At 35.0% G+C, this 22911-nt stretch overlaps 1 protein-coding gene across 1 annotated transcript; it reads left to right on the forward strand.

Annotated features, from left to right (window-relative positions):
• Positions 1 to 4722: 4722 nt before the first annotated feature.
• LOC131164478 (intracellular protein transport protein USO1-like) lies at positions 4723 to 10657 on the forward strand. The gene is made up of 9 exons (XM_058121691.1): positions 4723 to 5255; positions 5677 to 5877; positions 5978 to 6100; positions 6281 to 6318; positions 6424 to 6532; positions 6734 to 8971; positions 9270 to 9410; positions 9817 to 9944; positions 10099 to 10657. Exons 1-9 carry the CDS (start codon positions 5178 to 5180, stop codon positions 10340 to 10342), a joined length of 3300 nt encoding a protein of 1099 aa, XP_057977674.1. The 5' UTR covers positions 4723 to 5177; the 3' UTR covers positions 10343 to 10657.
• The last annotated feature ends 12254 nt before the right edge of the window (positions 10658 to 22911 follow it).

A 22911-nucleotide genomic window follows, 5' to 3' on the forward strand; every position in this document is an offset into this window, starting at 1 on the left:
AATCTCTCGAGAGGTAAGATATTCTTTAATAGTTTGCATTTAAAAAAATATGCTAGTCCTCTCAAGGACTAAATAAGGAATCATTAGAATATTGTCTACATATTCTTTGTTGGATGGAGTAGACAATTAATAAATAAATATTAGCTTTATTTCTAATTTTTATTATATTATATCATATTTTTACAAATAACTATTTCACGAACCACAGATGACCTAAAGTGACTCAATAATTTGGGGTTAAACAAAAAAGATAGTTTCTATAAATTTTCCTAAAATGTTTTATAAAAGTTAAAGCCTGCGTAAGAGTACATTCTTCTACCTTAAATTGTATTGAAAGTTAATTTAAACATTCCTTGGATGCAAATTTCGAAATGTAATTTCCCTTTTAATGCTTTACGCATGGCTACTAATTAAAAAGATATAAAATCATTGATATTATCGAATAATTAGCCAACTCAATGCAAAAGGATACGTACCTTAATCTCACCAAAATACTGAATTTAATATATATTAATTTTACAATTACAATCAATTTTAAAATCATTAATCCTAATATCTATACAAATAAATGGCTATTATTTATTTATTTATTTATTTATTTATGTTGATATATATGGTTACCATTCCTTTTTGTTTCTTGAAGCTTTAGTGTGCAACATACCCACACACCCAACTGTAGGTTACATACCAAACGGCAGGTGTATATATATATATATATATATATATCAATATTACAAATATAAATATAAATATAATTATAAGAAAGAGAAAGAGAGAGGTAGCTAGACTTGTACCCTTGTTGAATTTTGATGGATCAAATATCATTAAAAAATTAGATTGTGGTTTGACAATGGGATTCGATATAAATAGTACTTAATACGGCTTTTCCTTTTCTTAACACAAATTTATTATATTATATTTTTTGTAGGTAAGTCCAAAGTAATTGTTATAGAGTTTTACTTAAATATATTAATTATTATAACTGCATGCATTATACATGACACAAAATATCACTACTATAAAATGCATATTCTTAAAAATTATAATAATTTATTATAGGCATGAGTATGTGCTTTTAATAATGATAGCTACGTTCTTTTTATCGTATCTTTTACTTTTTATTTTCACGCTTGAGCAAAAAGTTCGGGTCTAATATTAAATTTTTATATTAACAAGAATCGTTGTGAAACAGCTGTAACTCCACTCATTAAGTCATCATTTGATTTTAATAATAAAAAAGTAAAATATTATTTTGGTGAAATATTTATTTATGTGTTTAAATTGGGTTACATAAATTTAGATGAAAGCATGTATTTATTGGTTGAAATTTCATTATCAAAGATAAATAAATATATAAATAAATAAATAATTAGAGAAAAAGTATTTAGCTATTTTAATTACGTAGCCGGTCTTATGGGGTCAAAATTGACCGTTGGCATTGGCTTTTGGCTCCCCTGCCGGTTGCCCCCTCCCGTTATCGTCGTCACGGTTATATTTCGTCGGCAGAAAAGCTGTGTCTAGAATGACGAAACTGCCCCTTCTCTCGTCCTCCTATATTTATTCTTAAAATAGTCAAAATACGGCAGCAAATTTGGCTTATAGATGCAAAGAAACTGTGGGCCCCTTAAGGCATGCCTACCCTGAGGAAAAAAATTTGTTTTGTCCGATATTTCTACGTTTGACGTGGATATATGAATTATTATTTTTTATATTTTAATTTTAATACAAATTTAAATATAAGCTTACCACTAAATAAGTTGATCAAATTTATTATTCACGTTAACACTAAAGTAACTAATTTTCCAACTGTTGCTCAAGTAAATTTTATCATTACATCTTACGTATCTCGGATTGCATTACACATGCCTCCCAATCAATCCTACCTCCACGTCTTAATTATGTTCGAATTCATTTTTCAAGTTTAGATGATTTTTTATTGGTCTCGATCACACATAAGAAGAATTAGTTTTATCCATCAATAAGTTCGATACACATGAATGAACACTAACTTATTCAAAAACTCAAATCTATTGAGTGTTCGACTTAATCATGTATATAAACACTCATCATTCACTCTATTTTTTTTAATGTGAGACAAATTCATAAGTAAAATTCTCAATAATTTATTAACATAAGACAAAAAGATCTTATAAAAGTCAATCTCTCTACTTATGATTTGAAACTTTCCAATTATAAGAACAAAATTATTAGGTTATGCCATCAAACTACATCAATTTTTAGACAACCAATTATATATATAGATTTCAAATAATTTTAAATTTTAAATTATAAATTAGATTTTAACTTTCTTTAAATTATTTAAAATTTAAATATGTCCAAATATTAATATAATATATTTTGAATGAAGGGTTCTAAATTTTAAGGATTGCTCCCTACAAGACATTACTTTAAAATCTTTTAAACTTTTTACAACTTGATTTTTTTTTTTTTTTTTGTTTAAGCCTCTTTTGACATTAGATTTTTTTATATAAAATATATTATGGCTTATTCTCCAAAAAGAGTTAAAGTCAAAATTTTAATCCTTTTTATATATTTTGAATTACTTTAAGAGGATGAAAAAATATATATAAAATTAGATATTGTAAATTTTAATGATAAAAATGTGTGAAAGGGTTTGAATAAATGTGAGACACTTATCTTTCCTTTCATAATACAAGCCACAGATGATCTTATAATTTTTTTTTTTCTTTTCAAAAAGACCATTACGCATAGTTATGAAAAAATTATATCTCAAGAAACGTAAAAGTCTCTTTCATAATTCAAGCATAATAAAGTTTTTTGATAAATTAATTCTATGAAATCTAACTAAGCTATGTGCGTAATTCTTAGAATTTTAAATTGTGACAATTTTATCTTTCAATGCATATTCAAACTAATTCAAGTCTCTAATAAACTTTATCAAAATACAACTCTAAATATTTGTATGACAATTATTCTAAGATAGTGCTTGCAAGCATGAATTTTTAACCTTGGATTTAAATTTGAATAGACATGAACAAATTTCAATACAATTTTATATTACATTTTATTCAAATCCAATACAAATTTAAATTTCAAGTCTCTTCAAAAGTAGGGTTTAGGTTTTCATATCACAAGGCAATGTAGAATGTCAAAAGAATAAAAAAAGTCATGTAAAATAGTTGCAGTTGCAAATAAAATTATTTGTCAATTAGGAAATCAATAGAATGATTATGCAAAACCTGATGTACAAATATTAGAAAATTTTAGAATTAAACAAAGTAGTATTCAGAAGTATGAATTTTAAGTTTGGATTCAAATCTATGTGAATTTGGGTGAAATTTAATAGAAGTTTTATATTACAATTTTTTCAATTTGCATAAAGATGGAATTTCATACTCTCAAATAAAGATGATGAAAGAAAAAGAAGTTTATTTAGAGTTTTACATTTGAAAATTCGAATCAATAATTTTCCTTTTAAAGTATGCACAAAAGCTTTTGCAAAATTAACCAAACAATCGATACTTTCTTTAATTTTGGTTAAAGGGTTTGTGCCTATTATTTTTTTTCTTCTTCATTTTTGGTGAACCAAATTGGCCTTTAATTGATGACATTTTTCTATTTCAAATTTCTTGTTGCATAAAAGCTAAACTATATTAAAAGTGACACAATTAAAAAAAAAAAAGCAAAGATCAACTAACCTCATGGAGTAAGTGGCCAAATCTTGTTTGACTAGAAATACCAAAAGTTAAAAGACTGTAGATTATATATTATATCTTATTAGTAAATAGAGAATTTATATTTAAAAGGGTTTCGTAATATGAGATCGAATTAAAAAATTGAAAAGAAAGTATTGAGATTTTGTAATTTTTTTAGTTGTAAATGATAATTCATTATTTTGAAAATAATTTATTTCCAAGTCAACCTAAATATCAAGTTATTTTTTCCCATAAAATATTTAGAAATGATTGCCTCTCATGGTACCATTAAGAAAAATAATAATTTATTGTTGAAATTTTTTTTGTTATTGCCACACAATTAAAATCTATTAATAAATTAGTTTCAAGTTTAAATATAATTCAAAATGTTAAAGATATTTGAAATTATTAATTTAAATTCTATAACTTCAATATGTGTGAATTCGAAAAAATAAAGTCTTGCTTGAAGCTTAAAGGAAAATATGGAGAATTTATATTTTTATTTTGATTATGAAAGCAAATAAAATATATAAAAAGTAAATAAACAAAATTTTGATTTACCCATCAGCCGTATTTGATTTTTTGAAAATATTTTACTCACGTTAGAACATATTTGTATTTTTAACCATATTTAAATTTTTAATATAATTTTATAGTTTATTTTGCCTAACTTTACAATTTCCTAAATATAATGTCTAAATTGGATGCTCCTAAATACTCTATATTTGGGACCATAGCATAATTAGAAACACCAAATTCAGACCTTAAATTTAAATTTGTATGAATTTCAATGTACTCAATATAATTTTATATAAAAAAAATTGGCACAAATTTAAATTGAAGTTTAGAATCTCAAATTTAGCACAGAATAATTTATTTTTGGCATTTCCAAGAATAGCAAAAATAGAAGGGCATTTATGTAAAATCAAAAAGGTGTACATGGTAAGAGGGTTACGTCAAATTCAAAAGGGCAGTGTTTGGGATACCCCATTATTCATCACCTAATTATTCATTAAATTATTTGGCTAGCTAAAATAATAATAATAATAATAATTCGTTAAATTTATCACGCAGAAGCTTCTCCTTCGTTTTTTAATTTCTCTGTTTTTGTGTTTCTTTTTCCTTTGTTGAAAAATGAGTCATCTTCTCTTTCCCAGAGGCTGTTACAAGTGAACCAGTAAGAGAGAGAGAGAGAGTATGCTCGCAACATAAATTCACAAACTCTTCAGATCTATCTGGTTCATCTTCTACTGAAATCGCATATCCATTTACCGAGTTGAACTCGGATTGGTACTCTGCTGAGAATTTAGTCTACTCACTTCTTCGCTGCTCTTCTTCTTCTCTTTTTCTGCCGGAGCATTGGCAACTGATCCGTCCCGGCAATGGCGGGTTTCGCCGGAGCTCTGATGGGTCGGAGTACTTTTCGGTGACGCGTCGGACTGAGCTCCCGGAAGCTCGGATTGAACGAGAACGATGCTGAATTGAGGCCGGGAGAGAAAGATGTTCAAGTCGGCGAGATGGAGGAGCGAGAAGAACAAGATCAAGGCTGTTTTCAAATTGCAGTTTCATGCAACCCAGGTACTAGGAAATTGGTATCTGCCCGTATATTCAAAAATGCTCCTCGTTTCCCTGCTTCACCTTACATTGGGTTGATTGGTAAGGCCCAAGATTGGGTTTTACGGAATGGATTGGTGGGGAAATGTGCTGAGAGAAAAAGAAAATAAATTTTGAGTAATTTTCCCCCTTTTTGGTTTAAGAACAAAAATCAAAAGGCCAGCTTATCTGGGAAAATCACTTGTTTTGGGCAGTGTCTGAGTGGAAAATTTCTTTGATTTACAGTACACTTTTCTTCCAGTCATACATCATCTATCCAAATGGTAGGTACATTAAAAAAACGAGAATCTGGGAGCTATTGTTGTGAGCAAGGGAACGAGATTAGGAATTGGAGCTTTAAGCATTTCTAATCTTTTAATTTAAAAAAAAAAAAAATATTTTTCAGGTGCCAAAGTTGCCAGGGGATGCATTGATGATATCCGTGATTCCTGTGGAGGTGGGAAGGCCAACAGTGAGATTAGAGAAAGCTACAGTTCGGGATGGGAGCTGTAGCTGGGAAACTCCTGTGTATGAAACGATTAAATTCATGCAGGACTCGAAAACGGGGAAGATTTTGGAGAGAATTTATCAGTTCCGCGTCTCAACTGTATGAGATTTTACAAATTTCTTGGCCTTCAGTGATTTTTCAGTGCTATTCAATCAACAAGTTTTCATTTCTTATGCTTTCATTCGTTGGGTTTTTGTAGGGATTGTCAAAGGCTGGTGTTGTTGGAGAAGTTTCTATTGATTTTGCAGAATATGCTGAGGCAACCAAGCCTTCATCTGTTTCTCTTCCCCTTAAGAATTCAAACTATGATGCAGTATTGCATGTTAGTACCCTCTCTCTCTCTCTCTCTCTCTCTTCTATTAACTAACAATATATTTCAAATTCAAAAGTTGTGATGACATTAAATGAGTAAACTTCAATATTGGGCGAAGTGCATTATTTAATATCCAATGGCTATCGAGGTTCCTATCCTCATAAGTTTAGTTTGTCATTTTTGAAATAGGTATCGATTCTGAGGATGCAGGAAAATGTGGATCAGAGGTAAAACTAAATCTTCAGAATTGTTGTTCATTCACCTTCCCAGGTTTTGAGGACCTGTGATTACAGTACTAATTGTGAAGTCTGTCTTGCTTGAATGCTTGGCAGAGAAGCTGAGGAAAGTGAAGACACAAAGATGAAACAGCAAGACAGGACTTTGAGGGCCCATTTAAGCTTTGACGATACTCATGGAAGCACCAGAAGTAATTCTACCGAAGTAAGGTCTCAACCTATCCAGCCAAAGGATCCAATTTTTGTGCAATTTTTCTCTTTCAAAAATATTTTGGATTTATTCTTTTGGATGTTTGATAACTTCACTTTACTCATTAGCAATTTAATGGTGTTGAAGATATTATGCATGTAATATGTTTGCCAAACAAACGTCCTGTTATAGTTGTGTTTCTTCATTCTTTTGCAGGATGGGCACAATGTTGAGCCAAATGGGAATGACAGAACAACCAGTGGATCTGATATTACATTGTCGAGCTCTGAGAGCAGTTCTGGATTTAACACTCCACGAGAACTTGGACTGAAAAATAACATCCATCATGACTCTACGGCCTTTCTACCATCTCTGAGCTTTGCTTCAGTTCCTCAGAAACCAATAAGCAATGCTGCAATGTCGGTATACCAAGAGCATCAAAGATCACAATGGGAGTGGACGGTGGGCTCTGCTCATGAATTAAGCACAGATGACTCAATAAGCAGTTCCCAGGATGCCCTTCAGATGGTGAGTTCTCAACATGATTCAGATGTTATGGTCGAAAATCTGAGGAGTGAACTCCATGTTCTGGCTAAGCAGGCCAAAGTGTCTGAATTAGAATTACAGACTCTCCGAAAGCAGATAGTAAAAGAGGGTAAACGAGGTCAGGAACTCTCAAGAGAAGTGGTTAGCCTGAAAGAGGAGAGAGATGCTCTCAAGGTTGAATGCGAAAAACTGAGGGGCATTAAGAATCACACAACTGAGGCAAAAGTTAAAAGCAAGTTTCATTTTGAAAATGGGGATCCACGGGCTCTACTTGAAGAACTCAGACAAGAACTGGATTATGAGAAGGACCTGAATGCAAACCTTCGTTTACAACTGCAGAAGACACAGGACTCTAACTCAGAGTTAATTCTTGTGGTGCAAGACCTAGATGAAATGCTGGAACAGAAGAATAGGGAGATATCGAATATCTGCAGGAAATCAACTAGTGAAAACGATGTAGAGCTACAGGAAACCATCTCAAACCAAGTGAATGATGAAGAACAAAAGGCATTGGAAGAGCTTGTTATGGAGCACAGGGATACCAAGGAAACACACTTGCTTGAGCAAAAGATCATAGACCTTTACAGTGAAATAGAGATCTATAGGAGAGATAAGGATGAGCTAGAGACGCAGATGGAGCAGCTTGCCCTTGACTATGAAATTTTGAAACAGGAAAATCACGACATCTTGTATAAACTGGAGCAAAGCCAGCTGCAAGAACAACTGAGGATGCAATATGAATGTTCGCCTTCTTTTGACACCCTATGTGAACTTGAAACCCAGATTGAGAACCTGGAAAATCAGCTGAGTAAGCAGTCAAAAGAATTATCAGATTCCTCGGCCACCATAAAAGAGCTTGAAACCCAAGTGAAGAGCTTGGAAGAAGAACTGGAGAAACAGGCACAGAACTTCGAAACTGATCTAGACTCATTAATGCATGCTAAAGTTGAGCAGGAGCAGAGAGCCATCCGAGCTGAGGAAGCCTTGAGAATGACAAGGTGGAAAAATGCTAGTACAGCAGAAAGGCTGCAGGAGGAATTCAAAAGGCTTTCTATGCAAATGGCATCTAGTTTTGATGCAAATGAGAAGCTGGCTACAAAAGCACTGACAGAAGCAACTGAACTGCGTCTGCAGAAAAGTAATTTAGAAGCATTGCTCCACAAAGCCGAACAAGAGCTTCAGTCTGTCAGGGATTCTTATGAGGCGAAACTGCTAGGGCTTTCCAACCAAATAGATTTGAAGACCAGTCAAATAGAACAGATGATGATGGAAATCGAGGATAATACCAAGCGACTTGAGCATCAGAAAAAACACAAGGAGGAAGTTTGTGGAGATCTCTCACGGGAGATCCTAACACTCAGAGCAGATGCGCAAAGGCTCAAAACAGAAAATGAGATGCTTTCTGAGCAGGCTGAACATGGAGAAAGTGTTACTGCTGAAATGGAACAAATGAAGACGTCAATGAAAGAAACTGAATTGTTGGTGCAGAGAGGGGACATAGAAAAAAATGAACTAGAAGGTATGCTTGTTTTGGCAAGGACAGAAGTGGAGAAGTCAGTGGAGAAACTGAATAGTATGAAGTATCTCAAGGATGAGAAGGAGAAGGCAGTGAAAATGCTGAAGTCAGAAGTGGAAAAACTGACAGCTCAGTATAATGACTTGAAGAAATCTATGTCTGATGGAGAGCTAGAGAAAGAGAAATTAAGAAAGCAGGTGTTGCAATTAAAGGCTGACCTAAAGAAGAAGGATGATGCATTGTCCAGCATTGAGAAGAAGCTTAAGGATAGTAATGCGCGGCCTGCAGTTTTAGATGGAACAAAGGCAATTCAGAGAAGCAACAAGTCTCCTCCAGTTCCTCGAGCCTCCAAGGAGGTTACAAGTCTGAAGGAGAAAATAAAGTTGCTTGAGGTAAATATGCTACTTCGTGTCATATGCTTGACAGAAATTTTAATTAGAATATGGAAGGTGTAAATGGTCACTAAGGCCTAAATCCTGGTAGAAAAAATTTTCCTTCGGGCACCATGATTGACATAAACTCTTGCCAATATCTCACTTCTTCTAGCAGAACCATGGCCTTCATACACTGCCAATAGCCTTGTTCAATTGATTTCTTGATCCATTCATCACAAATATGATATTATGAATTATGCTGAATGTTTGTCTCTGATTCTAAATGCACTATACTGGATGTTTCTATGTCTGACAGGGACAGATAAAACTAAAGGAAGCCGCACTTGAAAAGTCATCAAATACTTTTCTGGAGAAGGAGAAGGATCTTCTCAATAAAATTGAAGAATTAGAAAGTAGAGTGGGAGAGCTCCATCAGAACAGTGCAAGTTTCTTTAAGGTTTGTAGCCTGTGGTTGTATATGTTGCATCAGATACATGCTGTTGCCAACTAGTTTTGTTGTTTACCAGTTTTAGTAAATTGAATTGTTTAGAGATGCTCTTAGAGTTCTTCATAAGCTTGTTATGAACACACATAATATGGAGCAGCAATATAAAAATTAAAAAAAAAAATACAGAAAAGTTATATAAAATTGAACTACAGATTACTTTCTTGGTCTGCACCTAAATTTTCAGTTTCCTTTTAAGGTTGCTTCCAGCCAAGTCCAAAATAAATTCTTTTGGATTTTGGATCTCAAGCTTGTTGAGTCAGCTGATTGCATAGGCCAAAAATGTTATGTTTGCCTTCAATATCATCCAGTTGTATGAGAAGTAATAGCTCATGTTATTGTTCAATTTGTGATATAGGTGGCTGAAGATAGCAGTGACATTTCTCCAAATGGTAGACCAGAGGAAGGGAGGAACGCAGTTGATGATTTGAGCGGGATGGCATGCAGGTCCGAGGAAAACGGGATGCAGATGTCATTTATTAAGAGGTATGACTCATTTCTTCTCTACTGCCTTCCTAGCAACCATTACTTGTCCAAAAGCGAATATAGCTTAGGAGAGTAATGACAGAGTCCTGGTTTGATTGCATTTGGATTTTGAATAGGAGTCTAATGGTCATTTATAATTTTTGTTTCTCCTCAGCAATGATGTTATCTCAGAGGAAAAAACAGAAGTCCCCACTGTTAGTACCAAAGATCAACGCAACCTCAATGAATTGTTAACTGAAATGGCATTATTAAATGAGAGGAACAGATCAATGGAAGGCGAACTGAAGGAAATGCAGGATAGGTATTCAGAAATAAGCCTGAAGTTTGCTGAGGTAGAGGGGGAAAGGCAGAAGCTCGTAATGACTGTACGGAACCTCAAGAATGCTATGAAGTGCTAATGATTTTTCCCCGTATACCGGTAACTGGATGTGTATAGGTGAAGCAGCTCGGCTTGCGCCTGTGGAAAATCAAAAGGGGACGAGCTACGCCAGAGTCTTGTCTTCAAGAATAATTTTATATGTACATCAATAAATTTTTTCCCTGCCAATGCTATTTGTCTTCCCAATTGGGTATAACACAGAATTACGCGCACTTTTACTTTCCATTGTACTTAATTGTGTTGCAGCGTCCAATCCATGTTATTTCTGTAATATGAGTAGAGGTTGTCATGATAAAAAGTACACTCCTACCATTAATATATTCTTTTCATTTTTTCCTTCTTGAGAGCAATGCAGGTTGGCTGTGCCTGTCTGTGCTTCTGTTAGTAAACTACTGTTTCTGAAGCATACACATATTACTGAAACACTCATAAAACAACAGAGCAGAGTTCAAGAGTACAACATAGATACCCACACTGTAGCATACAAAACATAACTGCAGCTCCTTGGGGCTTTGGTTTTGGGTGTTGTAAACAGAATATCTAAATGGCCAAATCAGTAGACACAAGTGAGTTTCCAACTCTTACTTTGATTTTGAACTTTCATTTGTGTAGACTATGCATATAGTTTCTCCTAGATCAACAGGAATCTATATTCAAACCCTAAAATCCATGATTCCAAATATTATCTTGTACGATTTTTAGAAATTTGAAAACGAAAAATGATCTTTCTTGCAATTATTTTAAGTTTAGAAATAAAAAATAAAATTATTTCACATATTTAAATAAACTTTTTATTTTTTACTTTTCTAAAACAAAACTTGAAAAACTAAAACATGAGTTCAATTTTTTATAACTTCTTAAAAACTAAAAAGTAGAGAATAAAAAATATTTTCAATAGCTAAGCAAGCAATTTCTTACAACACAGGACTACCAAACGCTTTAATTTCAAAGCACAAAAGGTGCCAGCCTAGGGCAAGAGCAATCTTTAGCCGCACTAAAAAAGATAGAATTAGACTTTGATAACTCCGCACATATTCTCCATTTATGATTTGTCTAATAAATTATGTGAGATATGTCAATGAGACGGTATTATTATTTTTATTTTTCAATTTGGTACCGTATGGATAAGTTGGAAGGATTTACTAAAGTTAGAGTTCCAAAGTTTTTTTTTTTTTTTTTAAACAATTGAACCAACATAAAGTACCCAAAAAATCAGCTAAATTCTTGAAGACTTGCGGAAAAGACAAAAGGCTAAATTTTATTTTTGTCTACTTGCTTAAAAGTGTAGAGTAACCCAACAAAAGAAGGTTAGTCAAATCATTGTCTTCGTAATTGATTACAACAAGAATACATAAAGGAAACTAAAATTCAAACAAGAAAAACAGAAGGGTAAAATACAATTATGTAAAATAAATTTTACTTTTGTTGACCTACTTAATGATCCAATTCCAAAGTATCCCTAATAAAGAAGGTTAGTAAATCACGTCTTCATGTTCTAATCAAATCAATAAATTATCTTGTTCCTAAGATGCATAATGTCAGAATTTTAAAAAGAAACTTGAAAAAAGGCAAGAAGACAAAATCAAAATACATCGACTTAGGGATCATTCAATCTCTTTTGAGGTAGCCAAATGGGACATGACTTGTCAAAAACTTCAATAAACTCCATAAGTTCACCCATTGGAAATATATAAAAAAACAACATGAGATACGAATGAATAAACAATAAGTGGGACAAACAGAGATAATAAAACAAACACAAAAAAAAGAAAAAAAAAAGAAACTAGTATCAAAATCGAACTCCAAATCTAAGGCTCATTTATGTGCACACGTGTATATGTGCAGATAGATATTAAAAAGATTCTTGAAAAAACTTTCATTGTCCGAGATAGAGAAGAAATTTTAGAGGAGATCTGTCCCTTCATATGTCCATACGCGTGTTTTGTGGATGTAAAGTTTGTGATGATACGTTCCATATTTATTGACATTAAGGATTAGCTTAGATCAAAGACTTTATTCGAGAAAAGAAAAGAAAAGAAAAAAGTACGCAAGAAATTCATTTTTTACTATATTTTTTATTTGTATTAAATAACATTTAAAATGAAACAATATTCTAGCACAATTAAAAAGTAAGAAAATCAAATGTTGAGGATGTGTGAAATTAAAATTTTGTTCATTGATTTGGTATGTTTGTTTTTTGTTTCCCACACTTTCTTGGATAACCAAACATGAAAGGTGAAATCTTTTTTATTTTTCTTTCCTTTTCCCAATTATATATTATATAATATGTTAATAGTTTAAACTTATATTTTTATTTTTAATAACATTTTAAAACTTGGGTTGTTACAACATCTTGGAGAAGGGTCCAGAATGGTGAGGAATAATAATATTGTAAATTGAATGGAGTCACCACTGACCTATTATTTACCTTGGTGTGGTTAGAACACCTATCTACTATTCAATGATTAGTCTTTAGACTATTCCTAGGCTAAGGAAGCAATAGTCTCAATCTGCTTTATTAGAATCGGGATCGAGAGTTCGGTTATACGAGGGGAAGGTATTAGCACCCCTTACACTCTCGTTCTACAAACGGTACCTAATTAATTATGAATTATACTTAAATCGAAACTAATGGTCTTTAATTACCCCCTTTGAAATAAACAAACAAAAAATAAATAAATAAATAAAATCAAAGTGCGATTAGGAATGTCTAATAAAACCTCCAAACGAGGGAATCTTATTAGATAAACCCCCCTTAGAGCTAATACAGACGAAGTTTGAAATACCTCTTTACCTTTTTCGAAATCATCGAGACGCATCCACACAAAAATAAAAAAAAATCATCAATTTTTTTTAAAACATTCATAGATTTTCCAAAATCTTTGTAGATTTTTTTTGAACATTTTTAGCATTTTTTCAAAAATTTCTTGGATTTTTCAAAGATTTTTTCTCATTTTTTTAGTATTTTATTTTCCATTTTTTTTAATTTTTTTCTTATTTTTCATGATTTTTTATGAGTTTTCTACTATTTTCTCTAATTTCCAAAATTATAAACTAATTACAATTTTAAATAAATAATAAATAAAATAAAATAAACGGTTCAAGTTTGAATCAGGTCAACCGGTTCATTTAAATTGAACTGGGTCAAATGGTTCTATTTAGTGGGTGTCACGTGTCCACCCACAATGGTGAGATGTGACACCTTTTTTTTTTTTTTTAAGTTACTGTAACAAAGTGTTGTCATGCTAATGTCACCCTAACACGTGTCATTGCCCAATGTTTACTTTTTTCATTTTTTTTTTTAAATGAAGTAGGGTGACGTCAGCACGACATCACCTTGACATGTGTAACCATCTAATTGATCCAAATCTTAAAACACGGATCGCTGACGTGATGAAGATTTGACCATCTAGAAAAAACACAGATCAGGCGATTGAGATTAAGTCATGCCACTCCTGAAATACTTAGCCCATAATGTGCCACGTGTCGCTATGCAGTGGTGACACGTGACCTAATACCCCCTAATATAAAAACCCAATTTGATTTGTTTTTTCTCATTTCTCCTATCTTCTATTCTCTCTCCTTTCTTCGTTTTCTCTCTTTTCTCCCTTTGCTTTATCTCTTCTTGTTGTAAATAATGATCGGATATAAGATGCACAGCAGAATAAAAAAGAACAAGCAAATTAAACTCAACCGGTAAATAAGAAACAACAAGCACAATGACAAGATTTATGTGATTCAGCAAAGCCTACATCCACGGAAGTAGTGGCACAAGAATTTCATTAAGGAAATATCAAAGTACACAATACACTTCACGAATTATCACACTCTCTGTCAATATACGCCCAGAATGACATATATAACAATCTCTCGGACGTTTCCCTCCAATTATCCAACCACCCCAATGTTCAAATTCAAAATTCAAAAAATAGCTCACAACCCAAAAATACTCGTCGACAAGAATAGAAGATTCGTCGACGAGACAAAGAAGGACACTCGTCGACTAGTCTGGTCACTTGTCGACGATCCTTTAAATTTGCTCTTGGTATCTCATAAACTCTGAGTTTTCCTTGCTCTTGGGATTTACTCATTGACGATCACAGGGCACTCATCGGCGAGTCACTGCTATGCAGCCCCCTTCCTTCCTTTGTTTATGAAACTCCAAGTATAAGAGTCACACCTTAAACAACAATCTCCACCTTGGCGATTATACGCCCCTTAAGAGAATCCCGAAAAACATATTTAACTGCTTCACCTTGAATTTGAAAACACTCGTGTTGACCCCATGGGTCATACCCTATTTTGATTATGACAAATACTCCGGTATTTAATGGTTGTCAAGTTTGTGTGCAAGTTCTCATTGACAAGTTTATATAATGGCATGCGACAACCTGAAGAGAAGTGAAGACCCCAGCACATTTATTATTTATTGTAATGTTGTTGGGTCTGTAATAGTAATTAGGATATCGGTCTGTAATAATCTCTGCATGTCATGCATATAGGTTTTGTAAGCTCAAAATGACTGTAGAATGACCATAGGGACCGAATGACCTTAGGGTACCCTACGGTCGATTGACGCCAGGTTTTGAGGCGTACTTAAAAAGAACTTAGGTCCCAACACTCACACACATATCATAATATATATATATATGAGTGTTAAATATGTGCTTAAATTGAACATTATTAGGTAAATTGAGAGAGTTCGGGCGACCGAACCCCTAGAGTTCAAAACTCCTCGGGTGCCCGAACTGTTGAGAAATCAACAAACTTAGGCTCTCGGGTGACCAAATCATATTGTGCACACTGTTCTCGGACACCCAAACCCTTCGAAAGGGACATTCCACCAACTTGGGCGACCGGACTGTTTAGCTCAAAATGAGCCCTGGGTGACCAAACACAAAATTTTGGGCTACCGAACCTAGGAGCGGGCACCCGAAGTCACGAAAAAAGACTACTGACTTTGATTCGGGTTGTCAAAGCATGACACGGGCGACCGAACTTATTTAAATATCTTTTAAAGTTGTGTCTGTTCGGGTGACCAAACCACGGTTCAGCCACCCGAACCTCGGCAAGTTAAAATTATTTTAACTACGGTAAAATCATGTTAAGTTGGGTTAAGTGTGTTTAAATATTTTGAATCTTTTCTAATAATTTCCAACCAGTCCCTAACGGTTATATTTTTTACCTTGTCTATAAATATGGGTTCATTTGTGAGGATTAGTGTGAGATTAGCCAAAATCATTAGTAAAAATCCTTTCTATCTCAAAATCCCATTTTGCCCAAAATAGTTTCAAATATTTATTCCCTTAATATATCTTGATATTGTGAGAGTTTATTGAGTTGTCTTGTGTTTATTAGATAGTGCTAATACTCCCATTTGATTGGTTGATTGTGATATTATTTTTAGGGAGTTTGGCTTAGTTTTATTCCATAGATTTCAATATTATAAATCTTGTATTAGGATAAACTAGCAAGCTTAGGATATTTGCATTATTATTGCAAGTGTCCAATAGCTTGGTTTTTTGTTGTGCAAATATTTTTCAAACAAGCAAAATATTTTCAAACTAGTATTGTACTTAGGAAAATCTTCTTGAACTAGTTTGATTATCATATTCATATATTTGGAATATTGATTTGCTACTGAACTGTACTTTGCTTAGATTCCAAAATACTGCCTGTTTTGAACACTCTTGAGCAAATCACTAATGATACCATAGTGAATGTTGTTAGCACAACTATTTGTATCATTGAGCTTATGTGACCTACATTGTTGATGTGTATGTGATTGCGCGTATTGGGTGCATATCTGAACACTCTTGAGCAAATCACTAATTATACCATATTAAGTGTTGTTAGCACAACTATTTGCATCATTAAGCTTATGTGACCTACATTGTTGATGTGTATGTGATTGGGCGTATTGGGTACATATCTGCTTTACATGAAAGTATAATCAATGTACCATTTGAGTGAACATATTGTTGTATTTCCAGGCATGGCCTGAGGGGGTGGTGCTCCTACCCGTTAAGGATTATGTAAAGGTTGGGGTCAACCCTGTGAATTTGACCTAGGGCCTTCTTTGCCCCACAATAAGAGTTTGTAAAGGTTGAGGTCAGCCCTGTGCTAATTGACCTAATTGTATTAGGTGTCACTCCACCCGCTAAGTGAGTCATTAGTGGAATCCTCGGGCTTGCAAGCTAGAGGCGAGGACGTAGGCACAGTTGGTCGAATCCTCGATAACATATCGTGTGTCTATTTATATTTCCACACTTTATATTTACCGAATGTGTATGTTATTGTGTGAATGATGTGCATGATTAAAATTCCACATATTAAACTTATCGGCGCATTTGGGTAGACTGGCCTTAGGTTGTGAATATACTATTACTGAACTAGTTGAACCTAGCGGAGAAATTTTTAAACACCCAATTCACCCTCCCCCCTCTTAGGAATATACCAAAGCTAACAACTCGGTTGGGTTTGTCTCCCTTCTATCAATTGGATACATGAAGTAAGTCCAAGTAATGCTTAAACTTTTCAAAAGTAACCAATTTCGTTAACATATCCGCTACATTTTCAGAAATGTGAACTTTCTCTAATAAAAGTTCACCTAAAGTAATAAACTCTCGAACCCTGTTAAACCTCAAATCAATATGTTTAGTTTTAGCATGGTATACCTGATTCTTTGCCAAGTAAATGACACTCTAATTATCACAATGTAGTACCACCCCATCTTACTGTAATCCTAACTCTTTGACCAAACAGATAAGCCATAAGGCTTCCTTTGCAGTTTTGACAACTGTCATATATTCTGCCTCAGTCGTGGACAACGCTACCAAAGTTTGAACCATGGATCTCCAACATATAGGTCCTCCTACAAGGGTAAAAACATAACCCGTTGTAGACCTTCTGTCATTCATATCTCTTGCATAGTCAGCATCAACATACCCCATAACTGAAGGATAACCCTATTGCTTGTCGAACATTATGTCATATCCCAATGTACCCCATAAGCATCTGAATATCTATTTAATGACTTTCCTATGTTGTCTTCCTGGATTAGAGAGAAACTTACTCACCACGCTCATAGCATGTGCCAAATCTGGCCTCATACACACCATGACATACATTAAACTCCACATAACGCTAGCATAGGGGACCTTTGACATGTCTCGGATATCCTCATCTGTACTTGGGAAATCTGTAGTAGACAACTTAAAATGACTCTCTAGAGGTGTACACATCAGTTTTGCATCAACCATGCTAAATCTCTCCAACACCTTATGCATGTAACCGCCTTAAGATAGCCATAACCTCCCCGCAATTCTGTCCCGATGAATCTCCATCCCAAGAATTTTCTTGGCTGAACCAAGATCCTTCATGTCAAATTCCTTATGCAATAGTTCCTTTAACTGATTCACCTCATTTAAATCTTTTGCAACTATAAACATGTCATCGATGTACAATAACAAAAAAATAAGATAACCATCATCAAGTTTGTTCACATATATGCAGCAATTATACTCACACCTTTTGTAGCCAATCTTAATCATGTAAGAATCAAATCTTTTATACCATTGCCTTGGAGACTGTTTCAACTTATAGAGAGATTTCTTCAACTTACTAACTAAGTTTTCTTTCCCTGGTTCATTGAATCCCTCAGGCTGTACCACATAAATTTGTTCCTCCAAGTCACCGTGAAGAAACGTTGTCTTCACATCCATTTGTTCCAAATGAATATCATAATGAGCTACCAATCCCAACACAATTCGAATAGAAGTATGCCAAACCACAGGTAAAAAGATCTCATCATAGTCTATCCCTTCTTTTGTGAGTACCCTTTTGCCACTAACCTTGCTTTGAATTTTTCTCCTTCCTTAACTAAAATTGTCTCCTTCTTCCTATATACCCATTTGCAACCTATCAATCTATTCCTATTTGGAGGTTCCACCAAATCCCAAGTTTGGTTTTTATGAAATGATTCCATTTCTTCAATAATTACTCCCATCCACCTACCTTTCTCCTGGCCATGCACTGCCTCTTGAAATGTAGTTGGATCGCTGCAACTGGTAAGAAAAGCATAAGACACTTACTCTTCAAACTCATACCTTGGCGGTGGCCTGATAGTGCGCCTGGATCTCCTTATAGGAAGATCGTCAACTTGCTGGTTTCCCGAGCTAAAGCTCCCTACAACCATAGGACCATAATTATTACCATTGCCCTGAGTTTCCAACTCCACCTGCACAACATATTCATCTTTGCCCCAGTTTTCTGGCTCCTATTTCTGTTCTTCACAATCTTAAGTACGCTTCACCATAATCTTCTCATCAAAGACTACATCTCTACTAATCACCACCTTATTTGCCATCGGTTCTCATAACTTGTACCCCTTCATACCTTTTTGATATCCCAAAAATATGCAACAGTGAGACTTCGGGTCAAGCTTAGACCTCTCCTCACTAGACACATGAACATAGGTTGGACACCCGAATACTTTCAATCCGGAGTAGTCTACTACATTTCCCATCCATACCTCTTTTGCCACTTTACCCTCTAGTGAAGCCCTTGGTGATCAATATATCAGAAAAAAATTCATACTAACTGCCTCAGCCCAGAAGTTCTTCGATAGCCCTGCATTAAGCCTAAGACACCGAGCTCTTTCAGCTAAAGTCTCGTTCATCCTTTCCATCACACCATTTTGCTGAGGTGTCTAGCGAACGGTAAAGTGTCTCCTAATGCCCTGCTCCTCACAAAAATCCATAAACTAAGAATCAACGTACTCGGTCCCATTGTCTGAACCCAAGCATTTGATTTTCCTCCATGTCTGGTTTTCCACTTCAGCCTTCCAAATCTTGAATCTAACAAACGTATCAGACTTGATCCACATGAAATATATGTAACGACCCAATGAATAAGGGTATTTAAATAATAAAAAGGGATAGAAATGGAAACAGTAATAGAAGGAGGCAGCCAACTTTGTCGACGAATGCAAACTTTGGGATGTAATGACCCAAGAGAATTTATTAGGTCCTCATCGATGAACACAAGGGATTCGTTGACGAGGGTATAAGAGGGCCTCGTTGACAAAGACAAGTTTCATCGATGAGAAGATATTGAGAGAGGATTTTTGGAAGTCTAAAATTCATCAACAAGGGTGCAGGTTCGTCGGCGAACTTTCTACAGGACTCGTTGATGAGGTGACGTATCTCGTCGACGAATCCGGTTCTATAAATAGCTGAAAGTTGAATTTTTACGCAAAAAATTCACAGAAATTCACTCCCTCTCTCTCTCCTACGGCTCCACCTCCATCTCTCTTCAATTGTGGCCCTATCGTTCATTGGATTGACGATCTGAGGCTACCACGACGCTCCAATGGAAGTTCTCCCTAAGTCTACTAGAGCGGATAGTCGGTGGGACGAAGTTGGATTTCATCCCAAATTTAGGGTATGACATTTTTTGAAATTTGACTTTCCAGCAGCTGTAGGAAATGCTATAGACATAGAAATAGTAATATTTTATTCTGGGATATATGGTTTTTAGGGTGTTGAGTGGAGAACCCTATGAGTATAGGACCCGTCATAGTAGGGGATTTTTAGCAGGAATCGGGTAAGGGAAATATGTTATGTTAGACAATTCTAGTATGCTTTCAGTATAAATTATACGTTATTATCATATTATTATTCACAGCAGAAATTTACACAGTTTATCAAGTATGTTTAATATGCTTCAAATTAATGTGTGGCTTGAGAATATAGATATAGTACATAAACATGTTTTACAGTATTTTCCAGAGTTATGTTTTACAGAATATACAGACAGTGGATATGTTTTATAGTAATTATTGAATACCATGATTATACAGTTGATGTAAGAACCCGAACCGTGATGTATGGACTTATTATGTAAAAAGGGGAAAAAAAGTGGAATTTCACAGATTTCGTCGACGAGGCCATAATTCGTCGACGAAAGCTGAAGACTTCTCATCAACGAAATTCAGAAGCTCGTCGACGAGTGAATGTCGAGAGGTCCAGGAAAATTGGGAATATTTGGCTCGTCGACGAGGCTTTCGATTCATCGAAGAGGCTAGTGAAGAATTCGTCGACGAGGACCTCAATTCGTCAATGAATTCCCCAAATTCAAAGAGCCTATAAATAGAATATTCTTTACTTCCAAGCTAAGTAACTTCAGGAAAATCTCTCTCTCTCTCTCTCTCTAAACCTCCCCCTACTCTCTCTCTCTAGTTTTCTTTGCCGATCGTTGCTCGGTTCGTAAATCCAAAGTTACTGCAAGGATCAGTGAAGGATTCTCTACGTTTCTAGCGGATCAGAATCTCATTTCAGAGGATTTCGGGTTTCGGGCTAAAATCGAGGTAAGGCTCAGTTCTCGTTTCTGATTCAGTATATGTGTACTAGTATGGATTATAAGCATGTATTGTACTGTGGTTTGTAGGTTTTGGAGTCTCGGTTCATAGTTTTGAGGACTGTAGAGTTTGTAGTTGGAATTCGGGTTAATGTAAGGGGATTCTGTTTATATCAGTTCATTTTCGATATCAGAATCGGTAAGCCTGTAGGCTACGATCGTATGTATGTTTTGGCAACTTATTTGGGGAAATCTATCGGGTAAAAATGCGGAATTTTTGGGTTATAGTTTTCGAGATAATTGGGGATTTTGGGTATCATCTCTACTTGGTTTGGAAAACTGTTAGTTACGTTGAAACTGTATTATTGAGGTTACCGTAATCCATATTTGCATAAACTGTATATTTGAATTTGTAAACGATATGATTTTCCAAAAACCAAATATGTGTGGTATGAATGGTTGTATGTATTTGTTCCAGGTATTGTAAAACAGCTATGTGACAGCTAATTACCGTACGCTGAAATGTATAGGAACGTAAGTTCCAAAATGATTCCAGGGATTTGTAAAATAGCCATGTATTAGTTAACTACCGTGGGCGAGAGTGGTCGGCTCTATATCCGGGGTGTGAAATATCACTAGTATGTTCTGGCTGGTCACCGAAGGGTGTGTTCTACACCGTATGGAGCAATGTAATCACTATTGGGCCTCATTCGTCGCAGCGTAGTTGCTTATGTAGCAATGTAATCGCTGTGAGACGAGGTGACCTTGTGTAGTTGCATATAGAGCAATGTAATCACTATTGGGCCTCGGTCGTCACAGCTTAGTTGCGTATGTAGCAATGTAATCGCTGTGAGACGAGGGAACCTTGTGTAGTTGCGTATGGAGCAATGTAATCACTATTGGGCCTCGATCTTCGCAGCGTAGTTGTGTATATAGCAATGTAATCACTGTGAGACGAAGTGACCTTGTGTAGTTGCATATGGAGCAATGTAATCACTATTGGGCCTCGGTCGTCGCAACGTAGTTGCGTATGTAGCAATGTAATTGCTGTGAGACGAGGTGACCTTGTGTAGTTGCGAACTAGTGTGACGACACTGACCATATGTTTTGGGTATCGTATGTATTGGAATGGTTTTGTGAAAATACTGGAACTGTATGGAACTGTATGTATATGTATGAAACTGTATGAAATGTTTCAAACTGTATCGTATCTTTTATAGTGTTATAAAGTATGTAAAATAACACTTATATGCCACACACTGATATAACATGTTTTCTTCCTTACTAAGAGGTGTCTCACCCCGAATGTATGTACAATGTTTTTTAGGTCCCTCAAGTAGTCGTAAGTAGCATCCTAGCATTTGGGAGTAAGGGTGTCGTAGCTACTGGTAGTACCTACTAGGTACGAGTTTTGGTACCCAGGTTGTCGAGATAGTTTTTGTGGACACTTGGAGTATGTGTTTTAATTATGGGAATGTATATCCTAGTTTGTATAAACTCTAGTATGACACTGGTTATGTATTAAATATTGTATTCCACTGCGTATTTTGGATGAGTATGGATATTCGTGTGTATGTATGTGGGCATCTGTTCACCCCACAGGGTCGGACCCTCTATCACATTGTGTCATGTATGTTTTAAATTGATACTGAGACAGGTTAGCTTACTTTATTCACACCTAGGACCCACTTGCTGGTTCGGGGCGTGATAGTTGATACAGATTCAATTTACAGTACCATGACATACAGTTTTATAGTTCATTTCAGAAATACAATTGATATAGATATAGTTTATCACAACGTCATGGTTTATACAGTTATTACAGAATCATGGTAAAACAGATAGTTGTATATAGAGATGTATTATATAGTATCAGACCCTGATGGACATTACAGATACAGTTTACAGAGTACGGTACCGTTACTACATACAGTATAGAGTGCAACCACCTATTCAAATAATACACGGTATGAAAGTCGATCGTATAGAGCTCATGAGTGGACAGGCTCCGAATCAGATATGAGTTGAGGATGGCTGATCAGACTGATGGAGTATTGTGGTTTATCCTTGTCGGCCAACGAGGGTAGATCCGGCCTACGGGCCTCACAACCCTGGCATGAGGGGTTAAATCATGACATACGGTTATCCACTAGGAAGTTTTCAGCTATTAGATGTATATATAGTTTTACAGTAATAGTGGGGGGGTACTTATGTATAGTAAAAGTATTA

Source organism: Malania oleifera, chromosome 9, assembly GCF_029873635.1.
Source record: "Malania oleifera isolate guangnan ecotype guangnan chromosome 9, ASM2987363v1, whole genome shotgun sequence".
NCBI lineage: Eukaryota > Viridiplantae > Streptophyta > Magnoliopsida > Santalales > Ximeniaceae > Malania > Malania oleifera.

Excerpts from the sequence above, each read along its gene's own strand:
- LOC131164478 (XM_058121691.1), top strand. The coding sequence starts at position 5,178 with ATGTTCAAGTCGGCGAGATGGAGGAGCGAGAAGAACAAGATCAAGGCT. Across the intron at positions 6,319-6,423 it reads CAGGAAAATGTGGATCAGAG|AGAAGCTGAGGAAAGTGAAG; the intron begins GTAAAACTAAAT and ends AATGCTTGGCAG. Across the intron at positions 8,972-9,269 it reads AGAAAATAAAGTTGCTTGAG|GGACAGATAAAACTAAAGGA; the intron begins GTAAATATGCTA and ends TATGTCTGACAG.